At 58.9% G+C, this 12,254-nt stretch overlaps 1 protein-coding gene across 1 annotated transcript; it reads right to left on the bottom strand.

Moving 5' to 3' along the window:
- Positions 1–5,946: 5,946 nt before the first annotated feature.
- Positions 5,947–11,983, bottom strand: TLX1 (T cell leukemia homeobox 1). Its single transcript, XM_065920077.1, has 3 exons — positions 11,277–11,983; positions 9,086–9,287; positions 5,947–6,940 (listed from the first exon to the last, which is right to left on the bottom strand). The coding sequence occupies exons 1-3, from the start codon at positions 11,857–11,859 to the stop codon at positions 6,718–6,720; spliced, it is 1,008 nt and encodes a 335-aa protein (XP_065776149.1). The 5' UTR covers positions 11,860–11,983; the 3' UTR covers positions 5,947–6,717.
- Positions 11,984–12,254: the final 271 nt, after the last annotated feature.

The raw sequence follows: 12,254 nt of genomic DNA, 5'->3' as shown, positions 1-12,254 counted from the left end.
ACCATAGCCTTGAATACACCTTATATTGTATATAAAAGAGCCTCCCAGGGACACCTCACTTACCCTCTTCCCCCTTCTCTACCACTCTGGAGAAGGCGGGGAAGAAGGGAAGACAGTGCTCTCTTTTCTTTTCATATTCTAACTGAATTTTACTGTTTAAAAGGTCAGGGCATAAGCCCTCGATAATCCTCTGACCCACCCCAACATGCTCCCCCATTCTCCAACCCAGAACAACTTCCTCCAGCTACAGGCTTTGCTCAGAGCAGATGGAAAAGAGAAGAAGGATTTACCTTCCTGGTTCTCCACTTCTTCCTCTAATCAAGTGTGGTGCATTCACTTCTATTTTTAATCTTCTGTTGGCCTGTGTACCCTATCCTGCTGACCCAGGAGAGGGAGGGGTGGAAATATATGGAACCGCCTTCCAATCCCAAAGGGCTCCTGGAAGGTGGCAAGCCCTGGCTGGGAAAGCCTAAAGGGTTAGGTGTGGGGAAGGAGGAGGGCAAGGTCTCCTGTCCTGGCAGTGCTGCAGAGGGGATCCTGGAGCGGGGAGCAGTCAGAGCTGGAGGGAACCGGTGGACTGGGGTGGCTTGGAAACATTTTTTCTAAAGTCCTAAGGGAGCAAAATCCCAGTGGATTTCTGAGCTAAGAACTCCCTCCATAAAACAAGACATTCCTTGAGAAGTCCTCCCCAAATTCATCACATCCCAGGACTCTCCATCCATCCCAAAGAAACTGGTTCCAGGGTTAGACCCTGGGTTCAAATGCTGGAGTCGTGTTGCTTAACCTCTCTGGACTTCAATTTTCCTTGTCTATAAAGTGTCTATAAACCTCGTCATAGGGTGGTTGTTAAGAATGTAGTAATACCTTTAAAACCTCGTGCAGGACCTGGAATACAGCAAGTGCTCAATATTGTTAATTATTAATATTATTATCGTTATTATTTTCCACTGGGGCTGGTAGCAGCCGCCCCTGAGGTCTCCAGGGTCCCTCAGACCACAAGCTCCCAGGGCCTCAGCTAGAGGCGCCTCTCCCCGCGCGGCCCCTAGAGGGCGCCCGGAACTCACTTGTCCTGCGTTTGTTCGGGGAAGCCCAGGTCCGGCTCCAGCAGCTTCTGGGCCTTCAGCTTTCCGGACTTGGGACTCCTCCTGCAGAAACAGAAGATACAAAGGCTCTGGGGCCACAGGGCGGAAAATGTGAGGCGGCAGGAGCAGCTCCTACCAAACCTCCCCATTGAACGGCACCCAGAGGGGTGCCTCGCACTCCGCATGCCCCCCACGCCCCTCCCACCTTCTCGCACATACAAGGAGGCCAGATAGTTGTAGGCTTCGTGGAGCCAGCGGCGGCCGCTGGACCTCCCGGGCCTTGCTAGGGTTCTTGGCCGAATCCAGGGCGGCCCGCTGCCCCCACGCCCAGCCTTAGGCTTCTGGGTCACGTTGCCAGAGCTGTGGGGCTGGAAACCAAAACGCAGGCCTGGGCAATCTCCACCCGCAAACCGACCGGTAGTTGAATTAGACCCTCCTCCCTCCAGGCTGGGGGAGGAGAGATGGGGAAAGGAAAGGAAGGCCCTTGGCGGGATAGACGCGTGGTAACCACCCACAGGAACTTGATCCCCACCCCGCGTGAGCTTGTGAGGGTAACTGCAAACGCAGCAGTGGAGACTGTATGCGTGCATGTGTGTGTGTCGTGTATGCGCGCTCGTAGAACAGCATACCTGTAGCTTGCCTTGTGTAACATCGCACACTCCAGTCGTTGTGTAGTTGGAGGCGGTATGTGAGGTTGTCCACAATAACGCAGGCCGAGGGTGAGAGGATGTGATTTTGTACCCATCCTTCAACACAACATGGGCACTCATCCCTCCCTCTACTCACCATCCCCCAGATGCCTTTCTCTCCTTCTCCCCTCTCCTCCTCCCCCTCCTCCCCTCTCCTCCTCCCCCTCCTCCCCTCTCCTCCTCCCCCTCCTCCCCTCTCCTCCTCCCCCTCCTCCCCTCTCCTCCTCCCCCTCCCTCTTTCTCCACTCTCACCTCCGCCCTGGCTTCCCATGCCCCAGTTGCAAACACCATATTCCGAGTCTGCTCTGAGCTCCCTGGAAAATCTGAACTGGCTGCAGACCTCTCACTCACTCAGCCTGTTCCTATCAGACTCCCGAGGATAAGGAATCCAGGAGTGAGTGCAGGTGGGCGGTTCCAGAGATCTTCCAGGGCTGGCAGCGGATTCGAACGATGCGGGGAAAATCACTCCGGCAGCTCCTCTTAGCTACCCAGGCAGTGACCTGGCTGCTGGGTTCCAAACTCTGAGCTGATTAGGAAGGCCTAGGAGAGTGAGAAGCTGCCTAGGAGCAGGGGTCTCAGTTCAGTTCAGTCGCTCAGTCGTGTCCGACTCTTGAGTGGGGGTCTGGAAGGAGTAAAAGGGAAGTGGGGGGGGGGGTAAGTGTGTGGGGCAGTGGGGGGGCAAGTGGAGGAGGGCAAGTGTGCCTGAGCGAAGTTGGAGAAACAGAGCAGAAGGCAGGCGGTTTCCTCCAGCATCTGGCCTGAGGGGTCCTTAGTGCAGCTCTGGGGCCCCAGCTCTAGCCCACTGCCCCTTGCAGCGTGTCCTCTGAGTCCCAGCTGCCCCAATTCTGCACAGCCTGGAGATCCCTGCATAACTGCGTCATACACCTGGAACCGGCCTGCCCACCTGCAAGTCACTCACACCACAAACAGGATGCCTGTCTGAGTCCTGGGCCCAGTGCAGACCCCATGCCTGCCACTGCGGTGGGGGCTTCATGAGGCAGTGCTCAGACCGTGCCCACAGAGCTCCCAAGCACGGATCTGGCCACACAAAGCCGCTATTATCGTTAACAGGTTAGGCCAGATTCTGTGTGTGCCACCCCAGGGGGCGGGGGCACTGTACGGGGCGCTAGGACCCCAGCCCTGCTTGGGTTTCTGGGCCCCAGAAGGCCACCACCCAGTCAGCCATGTCTGAGGGGGTGATCAAGGCTCACTCACCGCAGAATTTGGTCAGTGCAGTCGGCTCACTCAAGCCAAGAAAGGATGTGGCCCTTTCTGCTCAGACAGGTTCGTTAATTCCTCTTCTCCCTCCGCATCTCTACACACCATTATTCGGATCATTTGTTCCTTTTCTGTTTCTGAACAGAGACAGGCCCTTGCCTGCAGGAGCGGCGGCAGATCGGAGTTGTGAGCTTTCTTTGTGTGGCGGGTAGTTGGCCCTGATTGTGACCCTGGCAGCCCCCCTCCCTTCCAGCCCACGTCCCCTTGGGACGATGGGGTGTGCGGGCCCCGCCGCCATCCCGGCCTGTCCTCGCCGCGGCCCTCGGCCGACGCGGGATTCACCGAGATTCGGTCCCAACGAATTCCCGACCGAGAGAGGGGAGTCGCGCGCCGTCCTTCAGTGCCGAGGGCCCCAGTACCCCGGGGAGTGTGCCCACACCCCTGGGACGCCTCGCCCAGGGTCCCTAGCGCGTGGGAGGGGCCCCGGGAGAGCGCGCGACCGGGGCGGCCTGGGAGCCCCGGAAACTGCGAGCGGGAGCTGGAGCGCGGAGGGGAGGGGAGTCGGGTAGCCTCCCGCGATGGGCGCCCGGGATTCCGGTGTGCGGAAGCCCAGTTCTCCGAGAGGCCCGAGTAAGCTGGACAGGGTCCGAGAGCCGAGGGGCTGAGGGGCCTGGCCCCGCGCCGTTTTGAGTGTGACCCCAGCTGTTGGTGAAGACCGGGGGACGTAGGAGGTATTTGGGGCAGGAGGTGTGTTATGCCTGATTTTGCCTGCTATGTCTCGCCAGAGCAGGGGTGAGGGCGTGCTGGTGAAGAGTCGGGGTTCTCGGGAGTCTGTTTGGGGGTTGAGTTTGAGCCGGACAGCCACTCCCCGTTCCTGCCTCGGCTAGACAGTCTGTGGCGAGAAAATATCCAGGAGCCCCGGGGGGCCCAGCCTGAAGGGTCCCAGGAGTCAAGAGGTAGGAGGAAGGCCCCAGTCTCCCCTGGGGTCAGCAACTCTGGAATACAGCAACCGGCAGGCCCTGAAGGTGCCTCTTAAAGACGCAAATGTTAGAGAGATCGCACCAAATGAAAATGGTTTGGGCTGGGCAGCTCCAGTCTCAGCAAGAGGGGAGGGAGAGCCAGACCTACCCAGGTAGGAGGAGCAGAATTCTGCTGTTCCAGGAGGCCATTTCCGGATTTCGATTTCGCTTGGCCCGGTACTGGATGGCTCCGCCACCGGCACAGGCAGGAGGCCCACTGCAGACCTGGCTTTAAGACCAGAACTTTCTCCCCTCAACCCACACACTGTCAGGGTCTGGCCTGGTCACTCGGTGGGTCTGGGTTTGGGGTAGCCCCTCCACCTTGGAAGTCCTTTGGACTCAGAATCCTCCTCTCCTGCCCAGATCCTGCTTGAAGAGGAGCACAGATAGGGGTGGACAAGCTGTGCCCCTTCCCCACTCAGTCAAATTTCCTCCTGGGCCTCTTTGGGTTGGAGGTTGTTGTACTTTATCCTGTGATATGGCAGAGCCTAGAGGAAAGTCTAGGCTTTCCTCTGGATCCCAGGATGAGGGCTCTGATGGTTTCCATAACTCTCCTGCCCTCAACCCCAGTCTGGGTGCACACAGACTGCTCTGCCTACACGAACAGTTTTTAGCCACAAAGTTCTCTCACTCTTCCACCCTAAAGAAAGAGCAACCTATGTCCCCAGTCCACTACCCCAGGATGGCATGTTTCCCAAAGCCTCTACCACCTAGCTTCTTCCAGAAAACAGGCTTAAGTCAGTTTTGTATATCCTGACATTGGTCTGGTAGGTGGGGGACTAAATGTTATGGGGAGTGTTGTGTACTGTGGCTGCTGTCCTGGCTAGAGTGGTCTGGGTGGGGGGGGGGGGCTCCCTGAAGGTCCCACCGTGAAGTCAGTTTTTCAGATCCCTCCTAGGCCAGGCTAGTGTGGGAGCTGGCAAGTCTTGCTTCAAGCACCACAGAAGATACTGGTTCGATTACTCATAGAATGCTCCAATCTCTGCAGCTTGCTGGGTAAGGTCCTAGAACCCCAAACTCCTAGCAGATGTGTATACCCCTACAATGGATCTGCATACCCCACCATCATGTACCCCAGCAGTGTACAATTATACCCCCTCACACAGTACCATACACACTCACCACAGAGACGTGTCATTCACAGTGATCCATACTCCCCATTAATTCACTCCCCCAATTATATACAATCCTAGACAAGTATCACTCATACAATGAAATACACCTCTAACACGTGATTACATACAATCAGTTATAGATGGTATACAACCATAAACATTCATACATTTAACACAAAAATAGATTAATAAGGAGAAGCTAATATGTACTCTCACAAATATTAGCACCTGATTCACTAACAATCACGGATGTTGGTGGGTGATTATACAACTACCCAAAAAGCCACATTAACACATGATCACACACATACCAATACAAGTCTGTATATATAATGGTAGTTTTGATTCACAACTTAAGCAAAATAAGCACACACAACTGCATACAAAATTACACACTTGAACACTTACTATACAAACATTCATTGTCAGTATAACATCCTGATTGCCCACACCATCACAAACACACAGTGCACACACATAACTCTCACTCCCAAAGACAAATCTTGAGCACTAACTGTCCCAGAAGACACTGGCTCTCCCAACTTTTCTTAGTGCTGCCTTCTCTTCATTTCTCCTTCTCTTCCTTTCCTCTCTCCAGAACCTGACAGATCCTGACCCCAAGATGTCCTTCAAACTTAAGTACAAGGGGCTGCCCTGGCTGCACCAGCTCACACCAGACCCAAGTAGCTGCAAGGTGCTGGGCTCAGCAAGGAGCAGGCAGCCTTGACTCCGAATTCGGAGGGTTTTATTATTTTTTTTCCACATAAATTACACAAGCACTTTATAAAAAGGTTACACAGAAAACACCTTATAAGTGCATAACTTAAACCCCCCCTACGAACAGGATCTGGAGAAATAGGCTTTTTGTGTGGAAACCTGCCTGTGCGTACCTGGGTGCGGTTAGGGTGTGTGATAGGGGTCTGGCAGGCCAAGTGACGCTGTTGTGGCTGTTGTGTGTGCGATGGTGTGTCACAGTGTGGCTGTGGCCTTGTATTGGTGAGAAGTGCCATGCTGTTCAGAATGACTCCGGGCCACCCCTGATCGTAAGGGCCAAGGGGGTGAAGGCTATGACCCTGTGTGTGCAAGACACTCCGCCATAGGGCCCCTGTGCGTGACTGTGGGGAGACACCAGGAGGGACAGTGAAATCACGTCCGTGTGGGCCGGCTACTACGGGGAGTGGAGAACAGAGAAAGGGTCTCCCCAGGGCAAGTTCAAATGACAGCTCATGCTGTCCTCTAGGGACCCCACCAGCTCTTCTTCCACCACCTCTTCTGTCTCTCTCAGTCCCACGTTAAAAATCAGAATAAAATAAAATAGACTCAGACGGAGGACTCTCAAGAGTTCCGGCAGGCGCGGGACCGCGTAGGCATCTGGGAGACGGCGGCGCGTCCCTTTCCTGCGCACTCTCCTCTTCTTTTCCACCCAAAAGAGAACGGCGCCGGCGCGAGCGCGCGGGCCGGTGCGGAGGGGCGCCGCGATCCCCGGAGGCGTGCAGTCTGCGGCGGAGGGCGGGCTTGAGTCCCGGCTCTCGGGGGCCTCGAGACCCCTTGACTGGGCCCGGGTCTCGGGTCTCTCAGAGAGTAGCAGATAGGCTCACTCGCAGGCCGACGCCACGGACGTGACGCTGGTGATCTTGGTCGAGTCGTCAGACCACGGCTGCAGGTTCTGCAGGGCGAAGAGCGAGGAGTTGTGCACGCACAGCGGGTCCGCGGGCAGCGGCTGAGCCAGGCTCTTCTGGAAGGCCTCCTGCTGCAGCTGCAGGAGGATGCGGTTTGCCTGCTGCCTCTCGGCCTCACGCTCCTCCGCGGTCTGCCGCCTGCACCGGGGACAAACCGTTACCCACGCTTCGGGTGCGCTCCCGGGAGACCGCCTGGGAGAGCGCAGCTCCGCTTCGAGGCCCCCAATTCAGCTGGGGGCCCTTGAAAGCACTCCCCTATCTTGAGGGTTCTGACTCCGACAAGGACTGGAAACCACAAAAGTAGATAGGGGGTACTCTGGGGGAGCTGTAGGGAGATCCGCTAGGCCCAAGCAGTTGGGGCTCTCTGGCTCCAGGCAGGGCCCACACCCTCACTGGCCTTGGACGGCACAAGCTGAGCTAGGATGGCATTTTGCTTCTCCCCAGACCCGAGGAAGACCAGGAACCTTCCCAAGTCTGAGCGGTCTCACCCTTCCCATCAGTCCAGGGCAGAGGCAGGGACCAGTGGATGTGAGCTGCCATGATGGACCTCTTCACCCCCTTTCTCTCAGCGAACCTCTCCCAGGCTCCCGACCTCCTGCGCCAAGCCCTGTGCCGGCCGGGATTCCCGCCGGACCGACTGGCTTCCTCCGAGGCGGTCCAGGGAGGCGATGACTCACTTATTCCATTTAATGCCTCCCCTCCACCCCGTCAACTGAGATCAAACGTCTGTCTCTAAGGTGGACAGACCTAATGGGAGTCCCCGGGGCCTCCAGAAGCAATTTGTAGGCGATCGATGAAGGCGAGCGAAGCCAGCGAGAGGGCCTCTCCCAGCAGCGGACGCCGACCTTCTTCTCGCCGCCCCTTCTTGCCTTTTCGCTCTTTCTGTCTCTGTCTGCCCGTTCTTCCCTGAATTTCAAACTATTTCTCTTCCTTTAGGCTTTGTGTCTTTTTCTCTGGTTTTCCTCTCACCCCACCTCCTTCCTTCTCTCAGAATTTAAGGGAATTTATTTGAAACGAAAATAAAGGTTTCAGTCATCTATTGCTTTTCTTTATTATACATAAGACTTCACCGCCAGGGAAGTCCACCCTCTCTGTGTTTTATTTTCTCCCTGGGTGGGGTCTTTATCTTTGCCCCCCACTTTGTGTATCAGTTTCTCTAAGCCTGCTATACTATTTTTCTCTGTGCCCCCCCCCCCAGGGCTTGCCTGACTCCCTCCCCTAGGCTGTAGCCTCCGATCTGGATGGCGTTGGGAACCCGAGTGCGTTCCCCTCTCCCCGCTCCAGTCCTTGCTCCCTCCCTAGCTTTCCAGTGGTCTGAGCTGCGTCCTCCACCCCTTCCCCAGCAGCAGGAATGTGGGGAGGGGGGAGCAGACTCTCGGGGCAGTGGCTTCCTTTGTGGCCACGGTGGCGGAATCTCAGGCAGATTCCTCGCCTTCATTCAGAAAAAGAGGAAACTCCAATTCCTTCCTCCGGGCCCAGGCCCTCCCTGACCGGCGCCGGGGACTTCGCCCAGACTCTTGCTCTCCCGCCTCAGACCTGAGCTAGCAAGAAACTCCCAGCGTGTGTGGAACCCAGCACGCGGGCCAAATGTGCGGGAGGATGCAGGGGTGCAAAAGGGTTCAACCGGAGAAAGCGCCTGCTTGTGGGGGAAACGAATGTAGCTGTGGGTGTGTGACGGGATCAGAGAAAATGTTTCTCTCTTACACATACCCATCTGCTCCTGATTGATCCCCCTTTCAGTGGGACCCTCGGAAACCCCGCCGCAGGCGGCGCAGATTGATTTTCCCCTTACCGGGTGGGGTACCCGCTGCGCCCAGGCCAGGCGTCTAGGGAGGAGAGAGACAGCAGGGCCCAGGCTCGCGGTCTGGGGCCCCAGGCGCTCTAGCAGGAGCCCCGGCTGGGGCGCAGAAACAGGGAGCATGCTATTCTGCCTCCGGTCAGGATAGAAAAGGCATCTCTGTACCCGTAAGTTTGTGCAAACAAAAAGTCCCTCAGGACTCGCTGATCTCGGAAGCCCGGAAGGCGTAGACTGTGCTTAAATCCAGACGTATCCCCCAAGCAGCGGCAGAGACCAGCCGCGTCTACAACCGCATTGAATGTAACGGCCAGAAAGCAAAGCAGCGGGGGCTCTTCGGCCACGGTTGCTTCACACTCCCCGCGAGCCTAGCAGAGCGATCCGCTCCTCCGAACCAGAACCATCGGAAGGCAGGGATCGAGGGAGTGTGAACTCCCCAGGAGAGGCCTGGAGCCAGAAACTGTGCTGCCCACGCCCTGCCAGCTCACCTCCACTTTGTCCGCCGGTTCTGGAACCAGGTTTTGACCTGCGCGTCGGTCATTTTGAGCGCCTTGGCCAGGGCGGCGCGCTCGGCCGAGGCCAGGTACTTCTGGCGGTGGAAGCGCTTCTCCAGCTCGCAGATCTGCAGGCGCGTGAAGGACGTGCGCGGCTTCTTCTTCTTGGGGGGCGTCCGATTCTGATAGGGGTGACCTATACGGCGTGTTACAGTGAAGGGTGAGAGGGCCACTGGAGCGGGAGAGACAGACAGACGGCAGAGGCAAGCGGCAGAGCGTCAGGAGGCGTCCCAGGCCCGACACCCCGCGAGTCAGCGAGCCCAGAGGCTAGACCCCGAAAGCAGGGCTGTGGTCCTCCTGTCAGCCCTCAGCTCCAAGCCTGTGGCCTGAAATGGCCCCCCACCCAGCGGCCCGCCAGGCCGACGCCTCTGCCACCACAGAGGACTCCCTAACCCTGGGCTCCCATGTGCCCAATCAGACGCAGATGCAGCCTTTTTGAGGGACACGTTGAGGCGAGCTAAAGGTCGCATTTCCCCTATAGCCCCAGGCCTCCAGCCTCAGAGAAGCTGCTCAACAGTAAGAGACCATCCTTGGTCAAGGCCAGGAATCCTGGATCCTGACCTGAGGATCACACATCACACACCAACATGCACATCACATACAACAGGGGACAAATTCGAGATCTATAGACCCAGACAAGCTGACACACAGGCGACAGGCACAGGCACAGAGGCAGATGCATAAGGTGACAGCCATAAACTCCTTCAGAGCCTTCTTTAGGGCTGAAGCAAGGTTAGGGGACGCTGTGTGGAGTACCTTTCCACCAGTGGGTTCCCAGTGGTTCCAGGCTGGGGGTGGTGGTGCTCCATCAGGGCCCTTTGGTTGGGGGGAGTAGGACGGGGCACTAGGCCCTGCCTCCCCAGGACTTAGAGTACTTCAGCTGGGGCACAGGGGCCCTTCTTGAGGCCCAGAGCAGAATGGATCTTCTGCTTTCCCCAACCCTTCTTTGCCACTGACCCAGAATCTAGGCCGAGGTTTCAAGGCGGGAACACGAGCCTAGCCCAGGGTCTAGCTCTTAACTGCCTATTCCCCTTCTACCGTTGGGCCCTGGAGCCCGAGCCCCACGGGAATCCCACGTCGTGGTCGATCTAGGCAGCTGCCTGTGCCTCCTGCTTCCTCTCTCTCTAAGGCCCCGCCAGGAACCCAGGCTCAACTCAGGATTGTTTCCCAGCGGACTTGGGGGCCTGGCCTGGCGGGAAGATCGCAGTCTCGCATCCAGGGAACGCTAGGGGCGGCGAGAAGTGAGGCGGCGTGGAAAAGGACCCGCGCAGGAGCAAAAGCTGAGTGCCGTGAGCGGAAGCAGGAGCGGAGGGAGCCGAGGCGAGCTGAAGCAAGGCGCAGAGCAGGCAGCGGAGAAGAGGGCAGACGGCCGCCGCCGAATGCGTTATCGTCCCAAGGGTTCTTTCGGCTACCGATCGATCACGGGTCTGGCCGGTGCATTATTCACGCCGGAGAAAACGAGGCTGGGCCCAGAGCGGAGGACGCCGAGCCGGGACAGAACGAAAATGAAGCGGGTGGCTCAGCCTAGTCGCTGCCACTGACCCGGACGGGGCCCGCAGTCCGGGAAGAAAGGCCGGCCAGCTCTGCGGCTTAACTCCGGCTCACAGCCTCTACCCGGTCTGGCAGCGCGACGGACACTGGATCTCGGAGCGCGAAGTGAGTGTGTGTGTGTGTAGGGAAGGAAGGTGGGAAACCTGTTTCCCTTGAGTCTGATTGTGGGGTTCGCCGCCTCTGCCAGACAACGTCTGCCAGGACGGAAGAAATAGTTTGTTCACATCGCGCCCCTTTCTCCAAGATCCCCGAGCCACAAATGCTGGTGGAAGGTAGTCCCGAAGCTACAACCCCTTCCCTCCCCCGACCGGGCCCAGGGACTCCGAGAGGGGGTCAGGGAGAACTTCTCAGAGTAGGGATCCTGTGGGAGAGACGGAGAGGGGCCCAGGCTGGGAGAACTCTTCCAGCGAGTCGATTCCGCAAGAGAGGCGGCGGACGGCTGAACTTGGGGGAAGCACCCAGAGGAGCCGGGCGGCCGGGCGCGCAGAGGGGACTGCGGGGAGCCCCGGGGCAGAGGAGGGGTAGAGGAGAGCCGGGGCCGCGGCCAGGCGGGGCGCGCGCGGGCCGGACTCACCTGTGAACCTGTCCTTTGTGTATCTGCGGTTACTCTCCATCCAGGGGAAGGTGAGGCCGGTGAGGTTGTTGACGCCCGGCACGGCAGGCACAGAGGGCACGGTGGGTAAACCGGTAGCCAGAGGTTGAGGATGGGCCACCGTTCCAGCTAGCGGCCTGTGCGCAGGCACTCGGATCACCCCTGCAGCACTCAGCGCGCCCCCGCCGCCGCCACCACCCCCGCCGCCGCCGCCGCCGCCACCGGGACCGGGGCCGCCCGCCAAGGCCATGTTCACGTTGTAGGAGCCGGCCAGCGGGCCCATGCTGCAGGCGCCGCCGCCGCCGCCCGCCGGGCCACCGGGGCCACTCGGGCCTCCAGCGCTATAGGCCCCCGCGCCCCCGGCCCCCGGCCCGGCTGCGGGGCCCCCGCCGCCGTAAGGGTAGGCGCCTCCAACCAAACAGCCAAGGCCGTATTCTCCGTCCTGGAGGCGCGAGGAGGGCCCCATGCAGCCGCCCTGGTCTGGGCTGTTGAGGATCTGGTCGATGCCAAAGCTGATGGGCTCCGCGTGGCCCGGGTGGAGATGGTGAGGACCCAGGTGCTCCATGCTGGCCCCCGACCCCGGCCCCGCAGGGGGGGCCTGGGCGGTGGCACTCGCTGTGTTTGGCTCGGGGACAGCGCACGGCGGCGCGGAGGCGGCAGCGGCTCCTGGCTGCGTGGAGACTTGGAGGCGAAGTGCGCAGAAGGGCTAAAGTGGGGGGGGGGGGAGGGGAAGGAGAGAGGGGGCGCCGTATTCTTCCCCTCTCCGGCGGCTCCTTCCCCTCACCGGCTGCTCGCTCGCTGTTGACTCTGGGACATCAATCACCAGGCGAAAAAGCCCGGTGCGAGCTAGCCTCTCAGTTTCGGCCGGGTCTCTCCATTGGCTGTGAGCGGAGAGGAGCGGGGTGAATGACAGCGCGGGGGAGGGGCGGAGAAGGCGAGAGGAAAGCCTGGAGCGGAGAC

The sequence above is a fragment of the Muntiacus reevesi genome, chromosome 2, assembly GCF_963930625.1.
Source record: "Muntiacus reevesi chromosome 2, mMunRee1.1, whole genome shotgun sequence".
NCBI classification, from domain to species: domain Eukaryota; kingdom Metazoa; phylum Chordata; class Mammalia; order Artiodactyla; family Cervidae; genus Muntiacus; species Muntiacus reevesi.
Note: the sequence above shows the minus strand (reverse complement) of the source record. Positions and strands in the feature narration are given on the sequence as shown.